This window comes from Diabrotica virgifera, chromosome 4 (assembly GCF_917563875.1).
Source record: "Diabrotica virgifera virgifera chromosome 4, PGI_DIABVI_V3a".
NCBI classification, from domain to species: domain Eukaryota; kingdom Metazoa; phylum Arthropoda; class Insecta; order Coleoptera; family Chrysomelidae; genus Diabrotica; species Diabrotica virgifera.
This window is the reverse complement of record NC_065446.1, coordinates 45,133,536-45,158,300: the sequence shown is the minus strand read 5'-3', so window position 1 is coordinate 45,158,300 and position 24,765 is coordinate 45,133,536. Positions and strand designations below refer to the sequence as shown.

At 33.6% G+C, this 24,765-nt stretch overlaps 1 protein-coding gene across 1 annotated transcript in view; it reads right to left on the bottom strand.

The window, feature by feature from the left end:
* Positions 1-1,446: 1,446 nt before the first annotated feature.
* Positions 1,447-24,765, bottom strand: part of LOC114327088 (NALCN channel auxiliary factor 2) — a 131,420-nt gene continuing 108,101 nt past the window's right edge. The window contains exon 3 of the mRNA XM_050649210.1: positions 1,447-13,777. Within this exon, the coding sequence (XP_050505167.1) occupies positions 13,398-13,777 (380 nt within the window). The 3' untranslated portion in view covers positions 1,447-13,397. The remainder of the gene's footprint in view (positions 13,778-24,765) is intronic.

The window sequence follows — 24,765 nt, the reverse complement described above, 5'->3', positions numbered from 1 at the left end:
TGTAAGCTTTAAAAATTAGAATTAAGTACCTATGTCGTGGTTATGTACAACACATCACCAACACCGGCAATATACTTAAATATCTTAGTCAAGATAGTTTCATTACTAAAATTCACATTTTTATCATTAAATCACACAGAGTGTTCTTATTTTAAATGACATACTCGATATTATATTCTTTATAATGGAAGATATTTATAATCTCTTCAATTCCATGTTAACATTCTCAATACACATGTTATTCTGTAGATATAAATTCCCATGTTATTCTGTAAATACCCATTTTTACATATTTTTGTACAATAGGCTCGTTTTCGTCAAAGTAGCCATTGCATTTAATTGTTTGTAATTGCGATTTAAAGATTCAAACAAAAAGTGGCGTTCTTAAATTTACTTAATAACCGTTGGGTTAAGATATGGAAAATACTTATACGGAATGAAAATAATTTAAATATCTTCCAGAATACGGCATCTAATATAGGGTATGCAGTTTAAAATAAACGTATTATTCAATTTCACATGTAGGCCAAAATCAACTAAAATAATACAACACTCTGTGTGACTACATGATAACACTGAAAATTTCATTAACGACAGTATCCTGTCTAAGTATATTGCCGGTGTTGGTGATGTGTTGCACATAAACACGACATAGGTACTTATGTAATTCTAATTTTTAAAGCTTGCAAATTAGGAAATCTTTAAATATTTAAAAAATGAAGGGAGATAGGTATAGGAAACCCTAATAAGAATTGAAAGCTAAGGAAATTTTCTACTCGATAGACTAGTAAGATACAGGGTGTTCCATTTAAAATAAGTAAGTTATTACAGCTTGAATTTGTTAATAGAACAATCTAATATTTTGACCGTCCTGTAAAAAGATAGGTATAGGAAACCCTAGTACAAATTGAAAGCTAAGTAAATTTTCTATGCAATAGACTAGTAAGATACAGGGTGTTCCATTTAAAATAAGTAAGTTATTACAGCTTGAATTTGTTAATATAACAATCTCATATTTTGACCACCCTGTAAGAAATTTTGTTGCAATAAGCATCTGCTTAAGTATGCTAAATAGTGTTTTATTAAGATCCAAGAAAGAATTTGTTACTGCTTCTTAGATTGGTAGATATTTATTCTTTTCTAAAACCTTACATTTTTATAAAAATCGAAATAAATCAAAACACCCTGTATTTAGGTATAGGGAACCCTTATGAAAGTATAGCTTATTTTTTAAGGTCAGTTCAATAATGTCATCAGATATAGGGCATTCCATAAGAAAAAATATAACTTTGATATACCACTCTTTTTTGGAACACCCTGTATAATTCACATTATTTTTAGATTGTAGTATTAAAGGCTCTGTATATTTCTGTGAAGAAATTTTTTTAAAATATCAAGTGGTTTTCCGTACAGAGACCGAAGCGAATAAGATGAACCACCCTGTATATCTGTCAACAAAAAAACTTATCGCTTATTTTCTCAGATACGCAAATAATATCAAACCACGCGAAAACATGTAAACGATAACTGCCAACCGGTAAAGTATCTGCCGACGTTCGTTTGTGTCGGATAGATATGGCAATTGCTACTAGATGGAAAGACAATATAGTTTTTGCAATTTTATTAAATAGGAGATTAGAAACATTGATGCGCACAATTACCCGACGTGCACCATTAGACGACTCTCCCCTACTGAAAGGGTTGTAATGCGCGACTCTTTCTATAGAGGTTTGGTTGACGTAGAGTTAACGTAATTTTACATTATAGGGTCTATAATTTGCTAAACTTCAAATACGCAGGGAACAAGAATATTTGGAGACTGAAATACTTAGAAAAAGAAGGCAATTGTGTGCCGATATAACTAACAAATTTTGAATGTACCTTATTAAGAATATATTAAGTAGTTTTAGTTAAAAATACCATTTTTGGTAGCTTGTTTGGATTTCATAGGACTGAATCCAATCAACAACATAAGTTGACATTTAATACTATGTTGATTAAATTTGGGTTACCAATTTTTAAATTACAATGCTTTGATCTTGTAGAGAATACAGATAATTGAACAAATACAAATAATTACGCTTACTATTCAAACTATAATCCTATAAAAAACGTATAGGTTTGAAACAACTTCAACAATTAAAGTTAATCATGTTCAGTTTGCTCCCTATTTTTCTTTTAAATTAAGTCAATAAACACTTGACTGCTTTGGCTGCTTGATAAGTATATTTTATATAGGTTTAATTTATATTTCGCAACAATTTTATATAATTCACATTTCATCTAGAAAAAATTATCAATACATTTTATTGTACAACTGTTAATTTTAGTGCCTCAAAAGGAGTTCCACTGTTTCTGTGGAAATTTTTTTCTTATTTGGACGGAGAGGCAAACTCAAAGCGCTTAAGGTTTTACTTTTAGGCCAAGTTCACATGAAAAGCGCTTAACGAGCGTTTTGATAACGCGCGGTTACTACTACGTACTTTTTACATATATTTTATTTAGGCCGTTCACATACTAATGCGCGTTAGCATGTGAAATGCCTCGAATAAAATATAGGTAGTTGTAATCTGGCGTTATCAAAACGCGCGTCAAGCGCTTGTCATGTGAACGTGCCCTTATCATTACCACCAGCTAATATAAGAGCGCGTTCACATGACAGGCGCTTGACGCGCGTTTTGATAACGCGCCATTACAACTACATACATTTTATTTGAGACGGTTCACATGCCAACGCGCGTTTTAATGACTTAAAACGCGCGTTAGAATGTAAACGGTCTCTAGTAAAATGTATGTAGTTTTAATCGCGCGTTATCAAAACGAGCATTAAGCGCTTGTCATGTGAACGGGCTCTAAGAATCCATTATTTTGTAGATACATTAATTTAAACAGTCAATGACATTTTAGTTTTAACATTTTAGAAAAATTACATTTAATACGAAGACCTGGATGTTTATTTTACAGAATTATGTGTTCTTGCCAAGATATTTGGTAGTTATGAAAAAGTACAACCTTAAGAAATGTATAGAGCTAAAGACTTTAAATAACAATTTAAATAAGAAGGCATTGTTTCAATTTGTATATTACCAATAAAGTTAACAAATATTATGATAACATAAAACATAACATATTAGTAACTAACTCAAATAAATTAGTTATTATACGATATTAACTCATGCCTAGTTAAGCATTTTGTATTTACTTAGATGTAGCATTTTGATTATAATAAAATAATCCATTACAAGATAAAGATCATTATTTTAACAACATATTTGGTATATTGAAAGCACATTTTAAACCGATTATAACCATCTGCAACCAATTTCATCATATTAATCTTATTATCATCTTCTTCTTCTTTAAGTGCTGTTTCACAATCGTAGGATCATCATCACTATGTTTACTCTATCTACTGCTGTTCTGAAGAGATCTATAGAATTGCATTTAAACCAGTCTTTGTACTTTAAGTAATCCTCATTTGTACTTTTTTTGGGAGATACGCGATTGTTTCGTTTTATCGACGATAAAAGTCCCATCCCTACCGTTCCGTAACTGTAAAATGAAAGGATAGAATATCAAGGAGTAACAAAAATAGAGTGACCACCCTGCTCACCAGACATGAATTAAATTGATCGAGTTTGCGCTGTAGACCTCGCCTTTTATAAACTAAATCCAGCATTCATTCCAAACGTTATCTTCTTTAAGTGCCATCACCGCGACGGAGGTCGGCAATCATAATAGCTATTCGGATTTTAGAGACGGCTGCTCTAAAAAGTTCATTCGATGTACATCCGTACCATTCTCTCCGGTTGCGCAGCCACGATATTCTGCGTCTCCCTATGCTTATTTTTCCTTGAATCTTTCCCTGCATAATCAATTGGAGCAAGCTGTATCTCTCTCCACGTGTAATATGTCCGAGATCTTCTAATTTTCTTGTTTTCATAACTTCTTTGTTCGTGACGTGTTCTGTCAACGATATTTTCAGAATCCTTCTGTACACCCACATTCCATAAAAGAAAGTCGAGAAAACGTAGCACCTAGCCAACCTAACTCCTAGCTCCAACTTCAAATCTCTTGTGCAGAGCACTTTTTTCATTTTGTTAAAATTTGCTCTAGCCTTTTCTATTCTGATTTTGATTTCCTATAACTAATGACCTGTATAGTTGATCATTGTTCCAAGGTAAGCATATTGGTCGACTCGTTCGATATTGGATCCGTTTATGAAGAGATTCTCGTTATCCCAAACGTTATAAAGATGACTAATGAGTTACAAGAAATTTTGAAAACTATACGCCAAAATTTAAAGTGACAACTAAGAACTTGAACAACCCATTCAGCAAATTGAGCTAATGGGTAAAATACCCAAAATACTTAAAAATAAAGGTTTTTAACCAATAGATACTGACGCTTCATATTTATTGGTCATAAGTATGCACTTTTACAAGAGAAAATGTTGATGAAATACAGAAAATATAATAGAGAAACTAGAGAAACACATAAGTGGATTAGAGATTATCGTGTAGGTGGTTTAGCTCTGCTTCTTCTGAGTATTTTTTTGGTCCAACACACGTCATTCATTCTGGCCACATGACTCACCCAGTTCCACTTCAGCCATGCTATGTGCTCTATGAGATCTGTGTCGCCTCTCCTTCTTATTTTCTCTTTTCTAACCATGTCTCTGAGAGTCCGTCCAAGTCACAACTGTTCCATTCTATTTTGGCCACTCTGAGTTTGGTTACTGTGGCCTGGGTTAAAGAAAGTGTTTCGGCACCGTAAATCGTGACTGAAAGAACACATTGGTCGAAAGTCTTCTTTTTTTTTAAATAATTTAGCATGTTGCTTTTAAAATTGACTGATAGAGCTTCATATACCTACTGCTCTTGCTAAAGTGATTCTTCTTCCCAGTTCAGCGGTTTGATGGTCCCTGGCCATATGAATTTCAAGTATTTATATTTATGTACGAATGTTTTTTTGTTGCAGCCGACTTTTTGGATTCTCACTTGGTACCAGATTTGTCATGTATTGTGACTCAAAATTTATGTTCAAATCAACTTTCTTACCGGGTGCATCTAATTCAGTAAGCATAGTTCCAATCTCGTTTTTAAGGTATTTCTTATCATAACCTAATTGTCTACAAATCGTATATGTCAGAGCATTTCACCGTCGACATTGATTCCTTTTGCGTCCCACTCAAATTTTTTGAAATCATGTTCCAGAACTGCCCTAAAGAGTTTAGGAGATAACGTATCTCCTCGTCTGATTCCTCTTGATTTTTATACGTTTTGTATCTTTGTATAATCTTACGGTCATAGTTGTATGTATTATTATAAATATATATTTTCGATCAGTTTGGAGCACCGATACTATAAGATTTTCCTACAACGCTCTTATTACGCTGTTAATTTCTATGGTGTTAAATGCTGTTAAAAAGGTCTACGAAAGCCAAAAACAATGGTCGGTTGTACTGGATGGATTTTTCTATAATACTTTTTATGCATTATAGCCAGTCATTAGTGCCGAAGTAAGGGTGGTTTAACTAAACAGGCTCATGGATCGGTAATTCTCGAGGTCTATTGGATCGTTCTTTTTATGTAATAAAATGGTAAATGCATTGTGCTCATAGACATATGAAACTTGGACTGCAGGTTGCTATCGAAAACTATCCGACGATGATTGCGACAGAGAAAACTGAGGCTATTAGGTCGGTAGTCTCTTTCTAAGCGGAGGAGTTTACCAAATCAGCGACAGTGGGAAAGTGACGTGGTCGATAACACCAACGTCATGGAATAAACTTCTCCGATTAGAAAGATACTAATAGCCTCAGTTTTCTCTGTCGCAATGGTCAGACAGTTTTAGATGGCGGCGCGCAGTCTAGGTATTATATTCTATAGTTGTGTCACCTTGTAGGTTAGGTTAGGTTAGATGTTGTAGGTGTTTCAATTTGATGCAGACAAAATTTGAACAATTTTTTTATATTTCCTGAAAGTCTGTCTTATCCAGTCTTCCTAACGATATTTTCTTCTCTCGAAGCTTTATTTCTTTTCATTTTCAAGTTAACAATCATTAAATATTTTACTTTTAATTTTTGATTTTTAGTTTTCTACCACTTAAATAAATTATTTTTGGGCTTTTGCATAGAAAAAATATGGTATGCAACTCTTGCAAAAAGTATTTTTCATATTCACGTGAAAATTTCGACTACTCCCTTTTGGCACTTGTTTTATAAATAATAAAATTATGTTTTGTAATAACTTTTTTAAATTTCAACCGAAAGATTTATTTATTACATATTTCAAATATGCTGCTTTTAATATACCATTTATATGTTTAAAAATCAAATATTAAACGTAATAGTGAAAAAACATTATTCGTTATTTACTGCCTCCTTATTTATTATAGATTTAGCAATGGAAGGGACAGATGCAACTGAAAGGAAAAGCTTAGTTAGCGTTTAGTGAATAGCTCTCCAGTTATTGCTTTGGGAAGAAAGTGCGACTTAGTAATTTAGCTTATTTTGAATAAGGTTTCAAAAGAGTTGGACCGATTTAGATCTTTGGTTTGCATCAACCGGATGTAATTATTGAATTTCATAAGATCTCTCATCGCATTCAAGGCGACTGAACCAATTATTGACGCAAGCCCTATTTTGACACGTTTTAGAAATTCGTAATTAGCATCTTGTTATGTAAAACAACTATGCGCATATTGGTTTAAAAATACATTCTCTTTTAAAGATAATGGATATACTAATTCAGTTGGACGTAGCAACGATTTTTACGAAAAAAAAAACTAATAAATAATAACAAAACGTTTTATCAGAAAATACACAATGACGAAATAATAAAACCAAGAGGAAAAAAATATACAAACCAAGTGAAGTAGGAAAATAGACCAGCCATATAATATATCTAGATAGGCCTATTTTGAAGAAAGAAACAGAAGAGATGTTAGATCAAGATTAAAGGTAGACGAATGAAATATTTTCCGAAAACACAAATACTGAATAAAACCAAGTAACCTGAAAATAGAGATAATATTCGTGAAAGTGGTACAAAGGCAATTAATAAATGACAGAGAGATACTAAGACACCACAAGAAAAGATAGACACATAATGGAAATGGAGAAGGCGACTTATTTAAACAGAGGGGTATTTATTGAGTTAGTAGGATTGGTATGAAATGGATAGCAAGAGGATACCTAAATCGTTGCTTTGTGAGAAAATACCTTAAGTCACTTTATGTGTCTTTTTTTAATAGCAATATTAAAATATGGATTAATTATTAATGACAATTTATTGTTGAAGCGTCAATAATTGGTACACCTACCTTATGGCAAACAAACTCACTGTATCAAATAAAAACTCATAAAAAATTAGTAAATACATCTTCAACATCAACAACTATATAGTAAAATTTTATACTTTTGCAACAGCCATTTTAAAAAAATGAGAGTCAGTTAATACCAAACTCCTTCCTATATTTTCCAGTACATTGGTAGGTATACGAAAACGTGTTTTCTGCCTATTAGTCATACAAAAATACCGAATAATTGACAAAAAATGTCGGTATTTCCCTGACTCCACATCAAATGCAGTCCTAGACAAATTCTATGTGCTTAAATATTATAATTTTTTTTTCTAAAAAAGAATACCAAGTAGCCAACTAGATCTGTCTGCGTAGCATGAAATGAATAGTTCCAACGTTAAAATATAGATGATTTTCACTCTATTCCTCGATTTATATTTTATTAAGTATAAGCTTATGGTAAGAGTTATAATGTGGTTGAGAAAAAACATTCTGCGAAACGACTAACAATATCTACACCAAGGAAAAAACTATTTTTATTTACAAAGCAAAATGTCAGCATTTTCTGTTTGTTAAAAATAAAAGCTTTCACTTATTTTAAAATACATAGTTCATTAACTATTAAATTGAGGTAATTTGTTTTTGCAATCAGTTTAAATTTCGTAAAAAAGTAAATTTAATCATGTTTTGATAGTAATATTATTTTTGATGTATAAAAGTCAAAAATATATAAGAAAATTTGAAAAGAGTCCATGGATCTTCAGTAATAATTATTAGGTACTCAGATTGTTTCCTTTATTTATTATTCTTTTATTTTCTAGGTCTGAATTTCTTCTGCCAAATCGTTTAAACAACTGTTCTACTTTATCATATTGATTCCTCTATTAGTATCTATAGATAAAATCTTTATACGTTTTTGTCTATAAATATAACTGTTGGTTATTGTATTATTGTTTCCATAATTTTCATATAAATACAGGAGACCATCACCACGAAGACTAAATATTCCTTTCATTTTTCAGTCCATTTTTTTTCTACAACTAATAAAAATTTTCTGAAAAATTGATTGACTCTGAAGTCTATGAGAACATTCCTCATCTATACTAAAATCACAATAAAGATGCACTAGAAATAAACAAACCAAGACACGTTGAATATTACGAGGAGCACTCCCAAATCATGATTTACAATATACATTGTAGATTATGATTTGGGAGTTCTCCTCGTAACACTCAAAGTGTCTTGGTTTGTTTATTTCTAGTGCATCTTTATTCTGATTGTAGTATACACATTAAAAGAATTCACGTACCATATCTTTCATTGTAATAGCGTAGCTCCTTTTTATAACAAAAGAAACACTTAAATCTTATTTTCACTGTTTTATCATGCTCAGCATTTCATAAGTCTGTCCCCTCATTACGTTTTTCCGATATTGTAACTTTCTTATTTTTATTACGTTTGTTATTTCGAACTTTTGTCCATTTCTCGCAATATTTCCTTGTTCATTTTCTTCTCTTTCCATGCTATTCTAAGCATCCTTCTATAAAATGAGATTTTATCGTACATTTAATGTTTTTTATATTTTTTTAGTTCATATTTTTCACGGAAACTGCTCGTCTTGTTTAAAAGTATTGGGAGGGGTTCAACAGAGATTCCATAATCATGGTGTCATCTGCATATCTTATGTTGTTAACAGTTTTTCCGTTAATTATTATTCCTTCACTTTCAGATAGTAATGCTCCCTCAAAAATAGAGTCACTATATATACATTTAATACTAATGGATACATAATACATCCCTGTCTAACTCCTCTCCAGATTTCAATTTCTGAACTGTGTTCATTATCTATTACGTGTGCTCTTTGATTCCAGTAAAGGTTTGTTATAATTCGTAAGTCACTTTTGTCTATGTTTTTTGTTTTTAGAATTTGGACTAATTTTTCATGTCTTACTTTACAGGTTTAAGTCTACTGTTACAGGACCGGTTTAATATATATTTGAGAAATAATCAAAACTACGTTTACTGTAACAAAAAACAAATAATGAAATATGCAACAAAATAATCTAGATATCGGCAAAAATTCCAAAAACGGTTAAGACAATAACTTATTGTTGTATTGTTTTTAACTTTTTGATATCAACTTAAAAGCCGTCTTTCAGGACATTCAGCAAATGTTTAGTAGCGTTAAGTTTAAGTTTACCTTGGTAAAAAACGGAGCACACTTGGCAATATTGTCTAATTTTTTTGGCACGAAAATTAAGTCTCAACCAAATATAAATGTATTATTACTACTTATTCTAATGTCGTTGTACCTTTTACATATTTTTCGCTCATAATTTCCATATTATAAAATGGATACTGTTTTTTATGTACAATCGCCGCGGAATTGACTTTCTAAACTTCACCAGACAATTTGCATTAGGTCTGCAAAGCGTATTAGAAAGTTCTTTTATTAATTCTTACAAATGTTAATAAACGTATGTTATTTGTAAGTACCAGTGTATTAAATGAAACTACACGATATTCATACAATACACTCCCAACATTAAACAGTGGATTTTACAAGTTTTATTGAGTTTCTTGAACCATACTATATTTAATATAAATAAGTATTTCTTGGGTTTAGGTTCAATCATTAAAGTTAAAATTGGAACCAGGCTTTATTTTCCATTTAAAATCAACGTTTCGGCACATAATCTTTGCCTTTGTCTAGATTATAAAATGTATACAAATTATGTGTTTTATTTATTAATATAACACCACAAAAAACTCTTAAAGTTGTAACATATCTCCATTTTTTTGACAACAACATAGGAGATACGCCCTTGTAAATATAATTATATATTATGATAGTAAGCAATGAGATATCAGATTTCTATTTTGGCTCTGTGTTCGCTAATTAATGTTAGTGTTTTGTTTTACATGCTGGTACCTATTTATATGTTCTGCAATATTATCCTGTTCTCCTTTGTATACATTTTACAATCTTGACAAAGGCAAGGATTACCTGCCGAAACATTGATTTTAAATCGAAAAATAAAATCTGGTTCCAATTATTTTAACTTTAGTTATTGAACCTAAACCCAAGAAATACTGATTTATGTTATATATACAGGTTATTGTAAAGCTAAAGAGTTTATTAGTTTATTTAATGGACCACAAATTATGGTATTTTATTGTTGTGCTGTATTTACATTTGAATTTAAGCACTTAACTTTAAAATCACACACTGGTTCTAACTGAGGCTATTAAGTCTTTGTTTATAGTTGGAAATTCGTTGTACAAATACACATTAGTGAAAATCATCCATTGTTTTATTGATTTGCGTGTATAAAATGGTCGTATGGCTTTTGTCTTTAAATCACATAGGTACAATATTTTTAATTACATATTTAGCAACAATTGGTAATAGAAAGAACGTCTTATACAAAAATATAAAATGAGTTACACACAGTAATCTTAGAAAGTAATGAAAATGTATTGTGCGCATTTATTATATCCTTTATTGAATGATACTTTTTATTTTTTGAATATATATATATCGACAGGTCACAAGATATATTCGGTATACAGAAGCAACTTTTTTTAATATATCTTAAATTTCTGTACAAATATACACAACCTTTATTATTCTCACAATTTCGGTAAAATTCCAGTATCATGCAACATAATAAATGTATTTAATAAAAAATACTGAAAAAAACTATCATCATCATCATCATCATCAATGGCGTTATAACTCTTCGTGAGTCTTTGCCGCATTTACTATTGCCTTCCATATTTGTCGGTCTTGTACCAGTATTTCTCCAGTGTCTCCCTCCTATTTTCTCCAGATTCTGTCCACTGTTTTCTAGGCTGTCCTACACACCTTTTCACAGTTGGTCTTTCCCAAAACACAGTGTTTACAAGGCAATTGTCGTTACTGCGTAGCCCATTTTAGTCTATTGGCCTTTACATGTCTCACCAGATATTTATTCCAACTCTTTGTTTTCAATTCGATTGTCACGCTATCTCTGCAAATATAAAAATTTTTAGGGGGGGGGGCAGACGTGAACATGTTGCACATTACATTTTGTAGACTTTGGATGACAGTATATAGTTTAAAGCACCAGAAAGGCTATGGCTGCCGATGGGTATGAGCGCATGTGTCTGTAAGCGTACAATATATTACTCAAAGGATTTTACGTTCTCACACCAGCAATTTCATTCGATCTTCGCTTGTCCACTGCATTGGTGGGTGACCTCTGCTTCGGCAGGCCTTATCACTTGGTCTCCTTTCCGGTATCCGCTTTGTACGTGTTATAATATAATATGTCATTTGAGCCACGTGACCGGCTCAGTTCCACTTCATTGTTGCTATTCTCTCTACAGCATCAACCTCTCTTGATCTTCGTTGTAGCTGGCGGTTTGGGAACGTGTAACTCAATGAAACGTCCAACATAGCGCACTCCATCACCCTTTGAGCCGCACAGATCTTTTGGAATATTCTCCTTGTAATGGTCAACGTTTTCGCTCCGTAAGACACTGGCAAAATATTTTCTAAAACAACATGATATTTTTAGGACAAAAATAAAAATAATTATGAATTATTTCCAGAAAGAGGCAGATCAGTTATCCTTTCATTTTTAAATTAAATGAGAAACGCAATATATCTACAAAGTAAAAAAAGTAATCTAAAAAGTCTAATTAGTAGATAAGTTGTACAAATTATGTCGATGATGGATATAGAATCAACATTGATATAAAATTTGAAAAGATTGATTCTTATTGTTTGAAAGATCTCAATGATTCTGGAAATTTACCGACATTAAAGGCGTCATTTTTCTAAGGCATCTTAATTGGCAAATATCTTTGATTCTAGACAATTGGTTCTTAAAATATAAAACGACATTTTTACATTAAAATAATTACTCGTCTTGTTTGTCTAGCATCAAAGTTGCTTAAAATAAGCTTTTCGTATTGTTCTTCAATTTCTGTGTTTAAAAATATGGAATACCTTTTTTGTTTTCTGAAATTATCCTGTCGTCGATATAGATTACGTTTGTCATGGGAATGGGGAGCAATATACAGATATACGTACGTTTATTAAAGGTAGGTTTCATAGTTAAAACTGTACGTTATAGTTTATTTGAACACTTTTTACGATAAAATTAAATTAATTATCCTATTACGATTATTGCAATAATTTTCTATATCTTTAGGAAAGTCCTAGATCCGTTGCTCCTGTGCATTTTTACAAAATTATAAACCCAAACTAATACAAAACGATATATTTCAACAACGCAATTCAAATTTTCTAAAAAATAAACGTATAGTCAATTATTGTTGATACAAAATTGTACTAATAATTTAAATAACAGTTGACTCTATTTGGGCTATTAGGCATTCGATATCTATTATTATCGTTGAATTTTATAAAATAAATTGTGGTTGGTATTGATAATTGATATTGTGGAATTTGTGGCTGAGGAAAGTGAGGAATATTTCAATAACATAATATTTTCCAACTTGATTTAAAAATATTTTACAGTCTATGTTTGTATTTGATTTGTTTTACGTTTTTTAAAATGTTTTTTTTCGGTTCCCAGTACTGTATAAATCAAATAATTGTTTATTAGTATATGCTCAATGGATAATTCTTAGTACAAAAAAAATTAAAATGAGTGATCTTCAAGGTTTCATTCCTCCATTCTGATTGTAACCTGTTTATTAATTAGAATATTTTTTAATTGGACTTTTATATAAACTCTAAATTTTTAATTATAATACAAAAGTTAAATAAACTCACAACCTTTTTCTTAAATGATTAGTTACTTAAAAATATTAACCACGATATTCAACTTTGTTCGTAATAGCCCAAAATATATTTAATAGTAATTAGTTAATAAAATAGTACTAGAATTATTAGACTATAGGATGTGGTGTTTTGGTTTATAATGATTTGCAAAAGATCTAGGAAGTGAATCGTCTAACCTGCCACCATAGGTCTTAAGGTGTGTCATTGGAAAAATTGAGCAACATGCACGACCACAGACAGACCTGTTTGAGCCATCCAGTATCAGAACACATATCGCCTAAAACTTCTACAAATTCTATGAGCACGAATGTCTCCATACGTTCGAGAACCGGATCATCGTCCGAATACCGTATTCGCACATAACCAACAAAGTAACCAGTCTTTCTGTCTGTAAGAATGTTATCCATGCTGTCCATAGAAGAAACACTTTATTAAATGTCCGTGGTGAAGAACCCCCCTTGAAGGGGCTCGACGAGTTGGGAGGCCGCCCTGGACAGTGCTCACAAACGCTTAATATATCTCTGTGTTGTCGTTCGTCCTCTCTTTCGATGTTTTCTTCTTGGAGCTGCTGTTTATTTGCACCCCTGCCCGCCGAAAAGCAATAGTTGTAACAGCAATCGTCTTCTCCTCGAGATGATTTCAGTCTCTGTGCACCGATTTCACGTATAATGGGATCTAAAACATATATCAAAATATTAGATAAAATCACTAAAATATTTAATTAATAAATCAAAATAGCCTAATGAAATAAAAAAAAAGTCAAAATGTAAATTAGTACAGGTTAAAACAAATTTTATATCAAAGTTTAGGTGGGTACAAAAGATATTTTCACTAGTAATACCACTAGAGGTCAAATTATTTCCGGAAATTTTTTTGAGATCATGAATATTTTGAAAATTTCCCGAGTCGCAGACGAGGGAAATTTTCTAAAAATATTCATGATCAAAAAAAAATTTCCGGATATTAATTTGACTTCGCGTGGTATTCGGTAAGAAAATTCCACACCAAATTTGCATTTGAAAATCCAAAGCTGCATGAACAGATTAATAGCGCGCCATAGCTTTGTCAGCAATTATTTAGGCTTTCAAATTCGTAATTTCTACTCATTGTAGTTGCATGGGAATACCATTTCAAGATAGAAAATAGTATATTCTTCAATTTTACATAAGTTTTGAGTAACTACAAGTGATAGAAAATGAATCAAAACTAAATTATGTAAACAAATAAAAACCAGTCTGTCAAAAATGTTCTGTTATTGTAAACGTCAAAAAATTTCCACTATAATTCGCTGTTGGGTACCCCACGAGCAAAAAATTTCCGATAAAATACCTCCGTTGCCATGGTGATCTGTCAAAATAACGTATTTTGATTGGTTCAAAATTACAGGTGTGGAATTTTCAAGAAAATCCACAAGGAAAAAAAAGTTTTCCTGTAGTTGGCTGTATACCATCAATCACAAAATTGGAAAGAAATCCTTTGTAAAACGTATAAAATTTTTTTATTAAAAATCCCTTAAAATCACAACAAAACGTTTTTGATTTTTATAAAAAATCATCATCAGTGTTCGATAAACTGGATGCTAGCTGAGCCACAAAAGAAAAATATCTGGGTAAAAACCCTTTACATAAAATATAGATGCCTTAAAAGTGAATACTTCAATAAAAAGGCCTGTGATGGTCACATGGCAAACAGGATAATACCCTAAGGTAAAGTATACAGGTTTCCCAACACGTGGGATCCAAATTGAGTTGATCACATTTCAATGACTTAATGGTAATTGACCCCTTATTTAAACAATGATCCCCTTGTATGATTTGGATACTTTCTTGAAAATATCTTTTGTACCCACCTAAACTTTGATATAAAATTTGTTTCAATCTGTACGAATTTACATTTTGACTTACATGTAGTGTAATTTTATTTTACTAGACTAAAAATAAAGTTTCGCAACATAAACATACGCTGCCTGGCGTTAAAACCGCTTTATAGACTAAGAGCCGCTATAGGTGAAATTTGCTAATCATTTTAGGCACGATAAGACCCTATAACTTAAATAGTAGAACCTAAAATAAAACGAATAAACACTGTGCCGTCACTGTTTAGTGACATATGCGTCGACAGTGGCGCATCAAACTTTAAAATTATGGACGGGATAAATAAATTAAAAGGTACCCTCCATCACTCCCAGAATTCAATATTTTCATTTTTTTAAAGTTATATGTGTGTACAATAAATATATTATACACGGCTCACTAAAATAATTAGTTACGCCCCTGTACTACTGATTACTTAAAATTCAAGTAGTATTTATGTAACCTTTCTGGAAACTCCAGGTTATTGTTGAGACTCGCATTTGAACCCCTCGCCGGGGCAGATCGTCAAAAGCTTCCTAACGAGAATCATCTCTAATCTATCGACGCTCCCGCTATTCGTAAAAAGGCCGCATTTTACCGGCTTTTTTTGCTATCGTTTTATACCGCTCAGATAATTCAATCTGCTCAGTATTATCGACGATGATTTATTTAGCGTATTAGTGAGTGCCTTACAAATGAACCAAATGGATTATGGAATTCAATCAGAGCTCTGATGTGACACGTCATCAAGGAATAAAACTGTAAGTACTCTACATGTATGTGAACATAACTTATTAGTCGTGATACTGTATGCATTTTGAACCATATACCTCTCGTAGCAAATATTCTTTGTGCCATTTATGCAGATAATACTTTAAATTACATATGAAAAATCGTTATCTACTCTTAACCAGCTTACCTATGGGAATATATTCTATAACCGTACAATAAGTATAGGTTACTATTGTTAAGGATACTTTACGTATTGCCTAAACATTTCTGTTCCATCGAGCCGTATCATATTAATTATTTATTAATTAAATCCTCAAGGTCCTTCGTATTTGCATATTTTGATAATCTCTATTCTGAGAATAACGGTTTTTCATTTATAGTGTCTTTCTGTTGCATTTGGAAATTTCCAAGCCACGCCGCCCCGGCACAAAAATAAAATATTCCTCTCTTTCTGCACTCAAATTCTCAGTATTTAACCCAGCACGTCTCTACAATAGCTGGTAGGTTGTTAAGCCCGGTCTACACGTGCAATTTCAGAAACTACTTGCTTTGTTCAAATAAAGGAGTCGTTTTGTTTGTATGAAAAAATATTTGCATATATTACATTATTTTATTTTCGTAAATATATTTTTCTGTTTATAGTATACAAAAAGTGTACTCATTTCTTGGCTGATAGTACGGGTGTTATAATTTTAACATTGTTTGTTCAACCTTTTGATTTAAATTAAATTTATAATTTTGAATCCGATTAAGCCTGGTTCACAGGTTACAAAAATTATTAAAAATAATTTTGTTTTCTTGCATAAATTGTAAGTTTTTGCTACATTTAGCTTCGCTTAAGCTCATTTTACACTTCTAGAAAACTATAGAAAATAAATAATTGTTTTTTCCTTCAATTTAATTAATTTAAATACTTGTTAAGGGTGTCTCACACTTGCTGAAAAATACCCATTTTGGAAAATTGCATATATTTTGAAATTTTATAGTTTTGCATTTCATATACTAATCTGCGCTCATACAGGGTGATACTATTAAGCCAATCTCACACTATTAAACGTGTAATATATAATATATTGTACATATTCTCTCATTTTCGCATCGATTTATAGGTTTAGACATTTGCAAATAATCTATCTAATCTCACATTCTCGCAACATGGCTGACCGATCAAAATATAACCGACAGAGGCTCACCGCAAAACTTGATATAACCAAGTTGGCTGATTCGGTTCCCACAACTCTTAATTCTCTAAACAAATATAAAATTCGTGAAATAATTTCACAACTCAAACATTCTTACGGACTTTTCCGCGATGCTCAAAATGTGCTGGAGACGATCCCCGAGGAACCTACCCCCTCTACTGATTCCTCTGTGGTTTTTGATAAATATTTGGATACAATTTCTCTATTGGAAGAAAGGTTAGAGGTCATTGAAAGTTCTAATGTGACTGCTACCCCCTCCCTCCAATTTGACCCTAATTCTTCTCTAACCTCACAGTCTATGGCTAGGCAACGAACAGTAAACCTCCCTCGTATTCAGTTAAAACCATTTAGTGGCTTAGTTACTGAATACAATTCATTCATTGAGACCTTTGATATAATAATAGGATCTGATACTACATTAAGTGATCTGGAAAAACTCATTTACCTCAAAAGTTTTCTAACTTCCGAGCCTTTGACGCTTCTCGAGCATATCCCACTCACAGGTGACAATTACAAAATAGCCCGGGATAACCTGACACAAAGGTACGCCAACTCTAAATCGCTTATCAAAACTCTCATCTCTCAAATTCTTGATGCGCCTCCTATTTCTGGAAACGCAAATCACTCACAATTAAGAAATTTTCATACGGTCATGTCAAATAATTTCAAGGCCCTATTGAACTTGAATAGGCCCCCTTCAGATCTCTTGCATTTACTTCTCATACATATCGCTACTCAGAAACTCGACGCACCTACCATTAGGGCTCTTGAGTTCCAATCCGGTGGTAGCCAAGCTACCCCTGATTTTGTCCATTTTCTAGGGGAAATCGAGACACGCGTTGTTCATCTTGAGAATATTCAATCTCAATCAAAACCAAAATCGACTACTACTTCCAGACACTCTTTACACCTAGCCTCAGACACTTCTACCAGTAACCTTTCGCCTCGCTTAGGTCCTAAGAAATGTTCCTATTGCAACGACTCTCACTCGATCTACTCTTGTCCTCAGTTCAAGCAGTTGAATTCTAAAGAACGTTTTAGTTTTGTCAAACAAAATAAATTTTGTATTAATTGTCTTGGGTCTCACATGCTCGATCAGTGTAAATCCAAATTCTCTTGCATAGTTTGTAAATCTCGTCATCACACGTTGCTCCATTTCGACAAAACGGGTCATAGTAACCCTTCCGCGGCTGTTGGCCAACACAACTCAAATAATCATAATAAAACCGCTATCTCAAATAACTCCCATACACAGGGTAATTCACAACAGGGGCCCTCACATGTTAGAGCTCCTGAAACGGAAGTTAATCTTCAAAATTCGACTCCACATTCAATGGCTCTATCTGCAGCCTCGCTTGATAATCATTTGGTGTTATTAAGCACACTCCAGGTCTATCTTGTCGCTCCTAGCGGCAAGAGGGTCTTCGCAAAGGCACTCTTAGACTCGGCCTCACAGGTTTCATTTATTAGTGCTGACCTCGTAAAGGAACTGTCACTCACCACTAGAGATGGAAAATTACGGATCAATGGAATTAACTCCACCTCATCCTCGTCTCAATCTATTGTAGATACAACAATTTTCGCTGTCGCTAACGACGTTCCTTTTGACATCTCGTGCTCTGTACTCCCAAAGATAACAAATCCGCTTCCTCAAATTTCTATTTCGGCGAGCAAACTAAACATACCCTCAGAGATACCATTAGGTGATCCGATGTTCCATGTAACATCCCCAATTGGTATCCTGCTCGGTGCAGACCTGTATAACGATATCATTCAACCTGAAATAATTCGTTTGGGAAAAGGTCTTCCCGTTCTTCAACGCACTCTACTCGGGTACACGATATCAGGGTCAGTTCCAGACTTTGCTCTTAAGTCGAAAAATACTAAAAAGGCTTTGGAATTTTATTCAAACTCTCTCGTTACTTGTTGTTCTCATAACACTCCTTCCGCCGTAAATGAGCCGGTAGTGTCCAACGAGGAACTATCCGATCATTTACAAAAATTCTGGGAGCTGGAAGAAGCCGCTCCTCAGAACACCGATCTCATTAATGATCACCCCGCTGAAATTAATTTTGTAAAACATGTTAATGTTCTCCCCAATGGACGATATGAGTCCACACTCAATCTCAAACTCCCTATCGAAGATATAGACATGGGAAATTCGTTTCTCTCGGCAAAAAGACGTTTTCTCAGTCTCGAGAAACGTTTTCAACTCAACCCTGATTTATTGGAAAAATATCAGGACATTATATCGGAATATCTCAATAACGGACAAATAATTCAAGTGCCGTTAAAAATGCTAAATGACTCAGGTAAACCTAATTACTTTCTCCCTCACTTTCCCGTTTTCAAATCCAACTCTACTACTTCCACTCGTATAGTTTTCGATCCAAACAATAAATCGTCTACGGGAATCTCCCTCAGTGACGTCATAGACAAAGGTTATGTCGTCCAACATGAACTTTTTGACATTCTCGCTAAGTTTCGTCAGTTTAAATTCGCACTAGTAGGCGACATCAAGGCTATGTTCCTACAAATCGCCATTTGTCCCACTGAAACATTTCTGTTAAATTTTCTCTTTAGGGACAATATTCAGCAGCCTTTACGGTGCTATCAATTTCAAAGATTACCCTTCGGGCTCCCAAGTAGCCCATTTATCGCTCAAAGAGTTATCAAGCACATCGCTGACAACAACAAACATACCCACGAACTTGCTACTAGTGTTCTGCAAGAATCTATCTATATGGATGACCTGATCAGCGGTGCTGACAGTCTTCATGAATTAAGTTGTCTTTTCGAACAATTAACTTCTTTGCTAGAAACCCATCGTTTCCTCCTCCACAAGTGGAACTGCAGTTCTTCAGAATTTCTGTCTCAACACAATTTAAATCCCGTCTCTGAAGTCAGTCTTAACTTCACGGGATCTGATAAAGTCTTAGGCATATTCTGGGATTCAGAACGCGACCACTTTTCGTTTAAAACTCCTATCTTCAAATTGGCTAATGTTGTTACTAAACGTACTATTCTCTCCTACATTGCTACTTTGTATGACCCGCTAGGATGGTTATCCCCTGTCCTTGTGAACGCTAAGCTCTTGATACAGGAAATATGGTCCCAGAAATTGGACTGGGATCAACCCATTGACTCACCCATCATTATGAAAAATTGGCAAAACCTCTTATCGACATTCAAAACTATAGAAGAGGTCAAGGTACCTCGATGCTTACTTTTACAAAAGAAAGTTGTTGATGTTCAATTAATTATTTTCACCGACGCATCGGAAAAAATATACAGCACTTGTGTGTATCTCAAAGCGACATACTCAGACTTTTCTGTATCGTCGCGGCTTATCGCTTCTAAAAACAAAATTTCTCCGCTAAAAAATAAACTCACCATCCCCAAATTGGAACTTTGTGGAATAGTGTTGGGAGTCACTCTGGCTCATAGACTTTTTCACATCTTCAAGAAAAATTTGAGTATATCTTCATCTCATCTCTTTGCTGACTCTACAATTGCCTTGTCTTGGATACTTTCTAAAAAACACATTTGGAACATTTTTGTACAAAACAGAATTCAAAAGGTCAATTCCTTGTTGGAAACTTTTCCTTGTGATTTCCATTTCGTCAGAAGTCACGAAAACATCGCTGACCCCGCTTCCAGAGGGATAAATGTCTTTGATAATCCCCAGACCACCGAAGACTGGTTATGCGGACCTAGCTTTATTAGAGACAATCCCATCGATTTTTCTCTTCATCAAATTCCTCATTTTCAGGATGATCTTCCTGAATTAAGGAAGTTAGTTGTCTCAAACATAGCAACAAATCACGAACTCAACGACACCTTTGAAAATCTATTCGCTAAATCTTCTTCTTTTCGTAAAATTCAAAGAATTGTCGCTTATCTTTTTAGATTCATCAGTAATATTAAAAAGAAAATAAATAACTCTCCACGAGATACGGATATATTGACGCCACCCGAAATGGAGATCGCTGATCACGCGATCATCAGGTATATCCAAAGTATCTACTTTAAAAAAGAGATTCTTGAATTGAAAAATGCTAAACTCGTGACCAATAAAGCCATTCGTAAACTCAACCCCTTCCTACAACATAATGATGGGCTGATTCGTGTGGGAGGACGTCTCCGACACGCCCCCATATCGTATAATCAAAAACACCCCATTCTACTTCCTTCTAAATGTCGAGTTGTAGAACTAATCTTGACTCAAGCTCATCATAAGTTATTACATTCAGGCGCGCAAACAGTACTTTCGTATGTCAAAATGAAGTACTGGCCAATTGACGGATTAAGACAGATTAAACGCTTAATTCGTAAGTGTGTAAACTGTTTCCGATTCATGACACCCAATTCTGTTCAACAGATGGCAGATATGCATCCCGATCGTGTACTCCCCACTAGACCCTTCCAAGTCGTCTCAGTGGACTATGGGGGGTTCTTCTTAATTAAGTCCTCACATTTGAGGAAGGCACCGCTTTACAAAGCATACGTAGCCTATTTCATTTGCATGAGCACTAAATGTGTTCATATCGAACTCGTCACAGGATTAAGCGCAGAAGCCTATATTCTTACTCTGAAAAGGTTTATTGCCAGAAGATCCACGCCCAGTATTATTTGGAGCGACAATGCCACAAATTTCCATGGGGCAAAAAATGAAATGCGCGAATTCTATGATTTTTTCTTAAATCAAAATAATTCGGAACAGATTAAGGAATTCTGTACTCAAAACTCCATAACTTTCAAGATGGGTGTTCCCCGCAACCCCCATCAATTCGGCCTCCATGAGGTAGGAATAAAGAGTGTGAAGTATCACCTCTATCGAATTATAGGAAATTCCCACTTCACCTTTGAAGTGTTTAACACAGTATTATGCCAAATCGAGGCTATTCTAAATTCGAGACCCATCACTAGGATGTCGTCTGACGCCAATGACTTCGCTTTCCTATCTCCAGCTCACTTCTTAGTTCAAAGAAGTTTAACCGCGCCCCCTGAACCAAGTGTTTCAGAGATACCTGAAAATAGGTTGAATCTTTTTCAGCGTATTAGTAAAATTCAACAGCAATTTTGGAAATTGTGGAAAAAAGACTATCTTTGCCTCCTGCAGCAAAGAAATAAATGGACCGACCCTACTGACCCTGTCAAGATCGGGGATTTGGTTCTGTTGAAGGAGGATGGTACTCCTCCACTCTTATGGCCAACTGCCAGGGTAATAGATGTATTGCCTGGTAAGGATGGTCTAGTTCGTACTGTCAAGATTCACACTACTCACGGTGATTTTCTTCGTGGTATTACGAAAATCGCTGTGATTCCCCTGGAAGATTAAAATCTATCCCTAGGGGGAAAACTTATCGTTTTCCTCCATTTTATCGTTGTTACCCCTTGTGTATATAAACTCTAATTTCTTCAAACATTTCTTATCGTTGTGCACATCTTTGCCAATCCCCTCTCTTCGAGGTGATATAGGCCATCTCTCTCGCCTGTCGCCCCCGGCAATATGTACAATAAATATATTATACACGGCTCACTAAAATAATTAGTTACGCCCCTGTACTACTGATTACTTAAAATTCAAGTAGTATTTATGTAACCTTTCTGGAAACTCCAGGTTATTGTTGAGACTCGCATTTGAACCCCTCGCCGGGGCAGATCGTCAAAAGCTTCCTAACGAGAATCATCTCTAATCTATCGACGCTCCCGCTATTCGTAAAAAGGCCGCATTTTACCGGCTTTTTTTGCTATCGTTTTATACCGCTCAGATAATTCAATCTGCTCAGTATTATCGACGATGATTTATTTAGCGTATTAGTGAGTGCCTTACAAATGAACCAAATGGATTATGGAATTCAATCAGAGCTCTGATGTGACACGTCATCAAGGAATAAAACTGTAAGTACTCTACATGTATGTGAACATAACTTATTAGTCGTGATACTGTATGCATTTTGAACCATATACCTCTCGTAGCAAATATTCTTTGTGCCATTTATGCAGATAATACTTTAAATTACATATGAAAAATCGTTATCTACTCTTAACCAGCTTACCTATGGGAATATACTCTATAACCGTACAATAAGTATAGGTTACTATTGTTAAGGATACTTTACGTATTGCCTAAACAATGTGATTAAAAAATAAAACTCAGCGTAATTTTAACCCACCACCCCTTTCCCGCCTCCCCCACCATCAAAAAGTTCGTTTTTCGTTTTTTTTTGGGTGGGATCCAGTCTATTTTAAAATTTCAAAAAATTCATAAGCATGGTTGACGTTTTTACAAAACATGTCTATTTTTTATAGATTCGTAGGTTGGGTGTAGGTACATAACCTCAAAAAAATTAATTTTTTTTTAAAAAGCGTTTAATTTTTTTTGGAGGGGGCTGGAAGTCTAATTTGTTTATGTTTTGTGTATTTTATCAAACACTATGTTTTTAATTTTTTTCAGATTTTTCCGAAAGATTCGCCACACTCAAAAATCCGAAAAACTGTTTTTATGGGATTTTTGGGTGTTTGAACGTGCTTCTCCCATTTCTAAATGTTCTAAAGAACTCAGTTACTTCAATTAACATATGAGCCGTTGAAAAACAGAATGGTCTAAGTCAAAAATTTAATTTTACATCTACGTCATGAATTTTCTTCTGTTTAACAATGTTCTATTTTGCTAAAAAATCTAAAAAATATTAGTGCATTCACCCACTCACAGATGAAGCTACTGTAATATAGGTCAATAATATACAGAGTTGGGATAAAGTATGGAACCAAGCAAATATCTTTGAAACGAAAAGAACAATATTTATGAAACTTTGCATGCAAGTAAAGTCACGCAGAAGGCATCTGATGCCATATTTTTTGTTACTACTCCACTTCCAGTTTCACCGGAAATACCCTTAACTTATTTTCTTTAAATGGGACACCCTGTATATTTTTGCAGATTTTAAAAGAACTTTCTATTTTTAATGTTGTTCTGAAGCTATTTCCTTGTGGCATTTTTATAATTACGTATTTTTTATGGGAAATAAGCCACAATTTTACTAAAAAATGAATTTATTAACGTTTCGAAGCCCAAATCGGGTTTCGTTGTCAAAATACAAAATACTATTAAAATAAAACAAACATGTTGTTGCTAAGTAAAAAAATTCTTCTAATAATTTATTTAATCTGACTCATTTATATTGGCAATTCAGACGTATATTATACATTTTAAAGTAGAAGACTTTAAAATGATATCGCCAATATTTATGAGTTGCGTTCCTGGGACGACTTTACTAAAAGATAGTTCATTCGATTACATGAAATCAATCCCAACTCAAGAATATCCGTCGCAAAAAAATCATAGCATGTGATCTGTCTTTAAAAAGACAACCAAATGCAACGATGACAGTAAAATTCTCGCGTTAGAGATTCCATAGTAAGTCACGAGGGAAAACCAGGAAAAAACCTCGTGATACTATCCCGACATCGTAAGTATTTGGTCTTACATTTAATCTACCTTCAAAAAACTAATACCAAATTCTGACTTTAATATGTTTAAATTATAAATAATATTAATATTACATAGATATACAATAAGTAATACTAAAATATAAAATTTGTACTAACTCGATATGTTACTGACTTACTAATCGTGGTATTTTCTTTCTATTGACTTCCTCTTTCAGTATGGGTAACCACATCCTACTGCATTCTACCGAGGAATTTGCTACACAATTGGTTTCATTTAGCATAATTAGAGCCGCTTCTTTGATTTTTCTCTTTTTACTATCTGATTCTTTCAGGACTATACTTGAATCTCTCCACTGAACTCTATGTTCATTATCCCATGCGTGTTGACATATCTGAGATCTATCAAATTCTCTGTTTT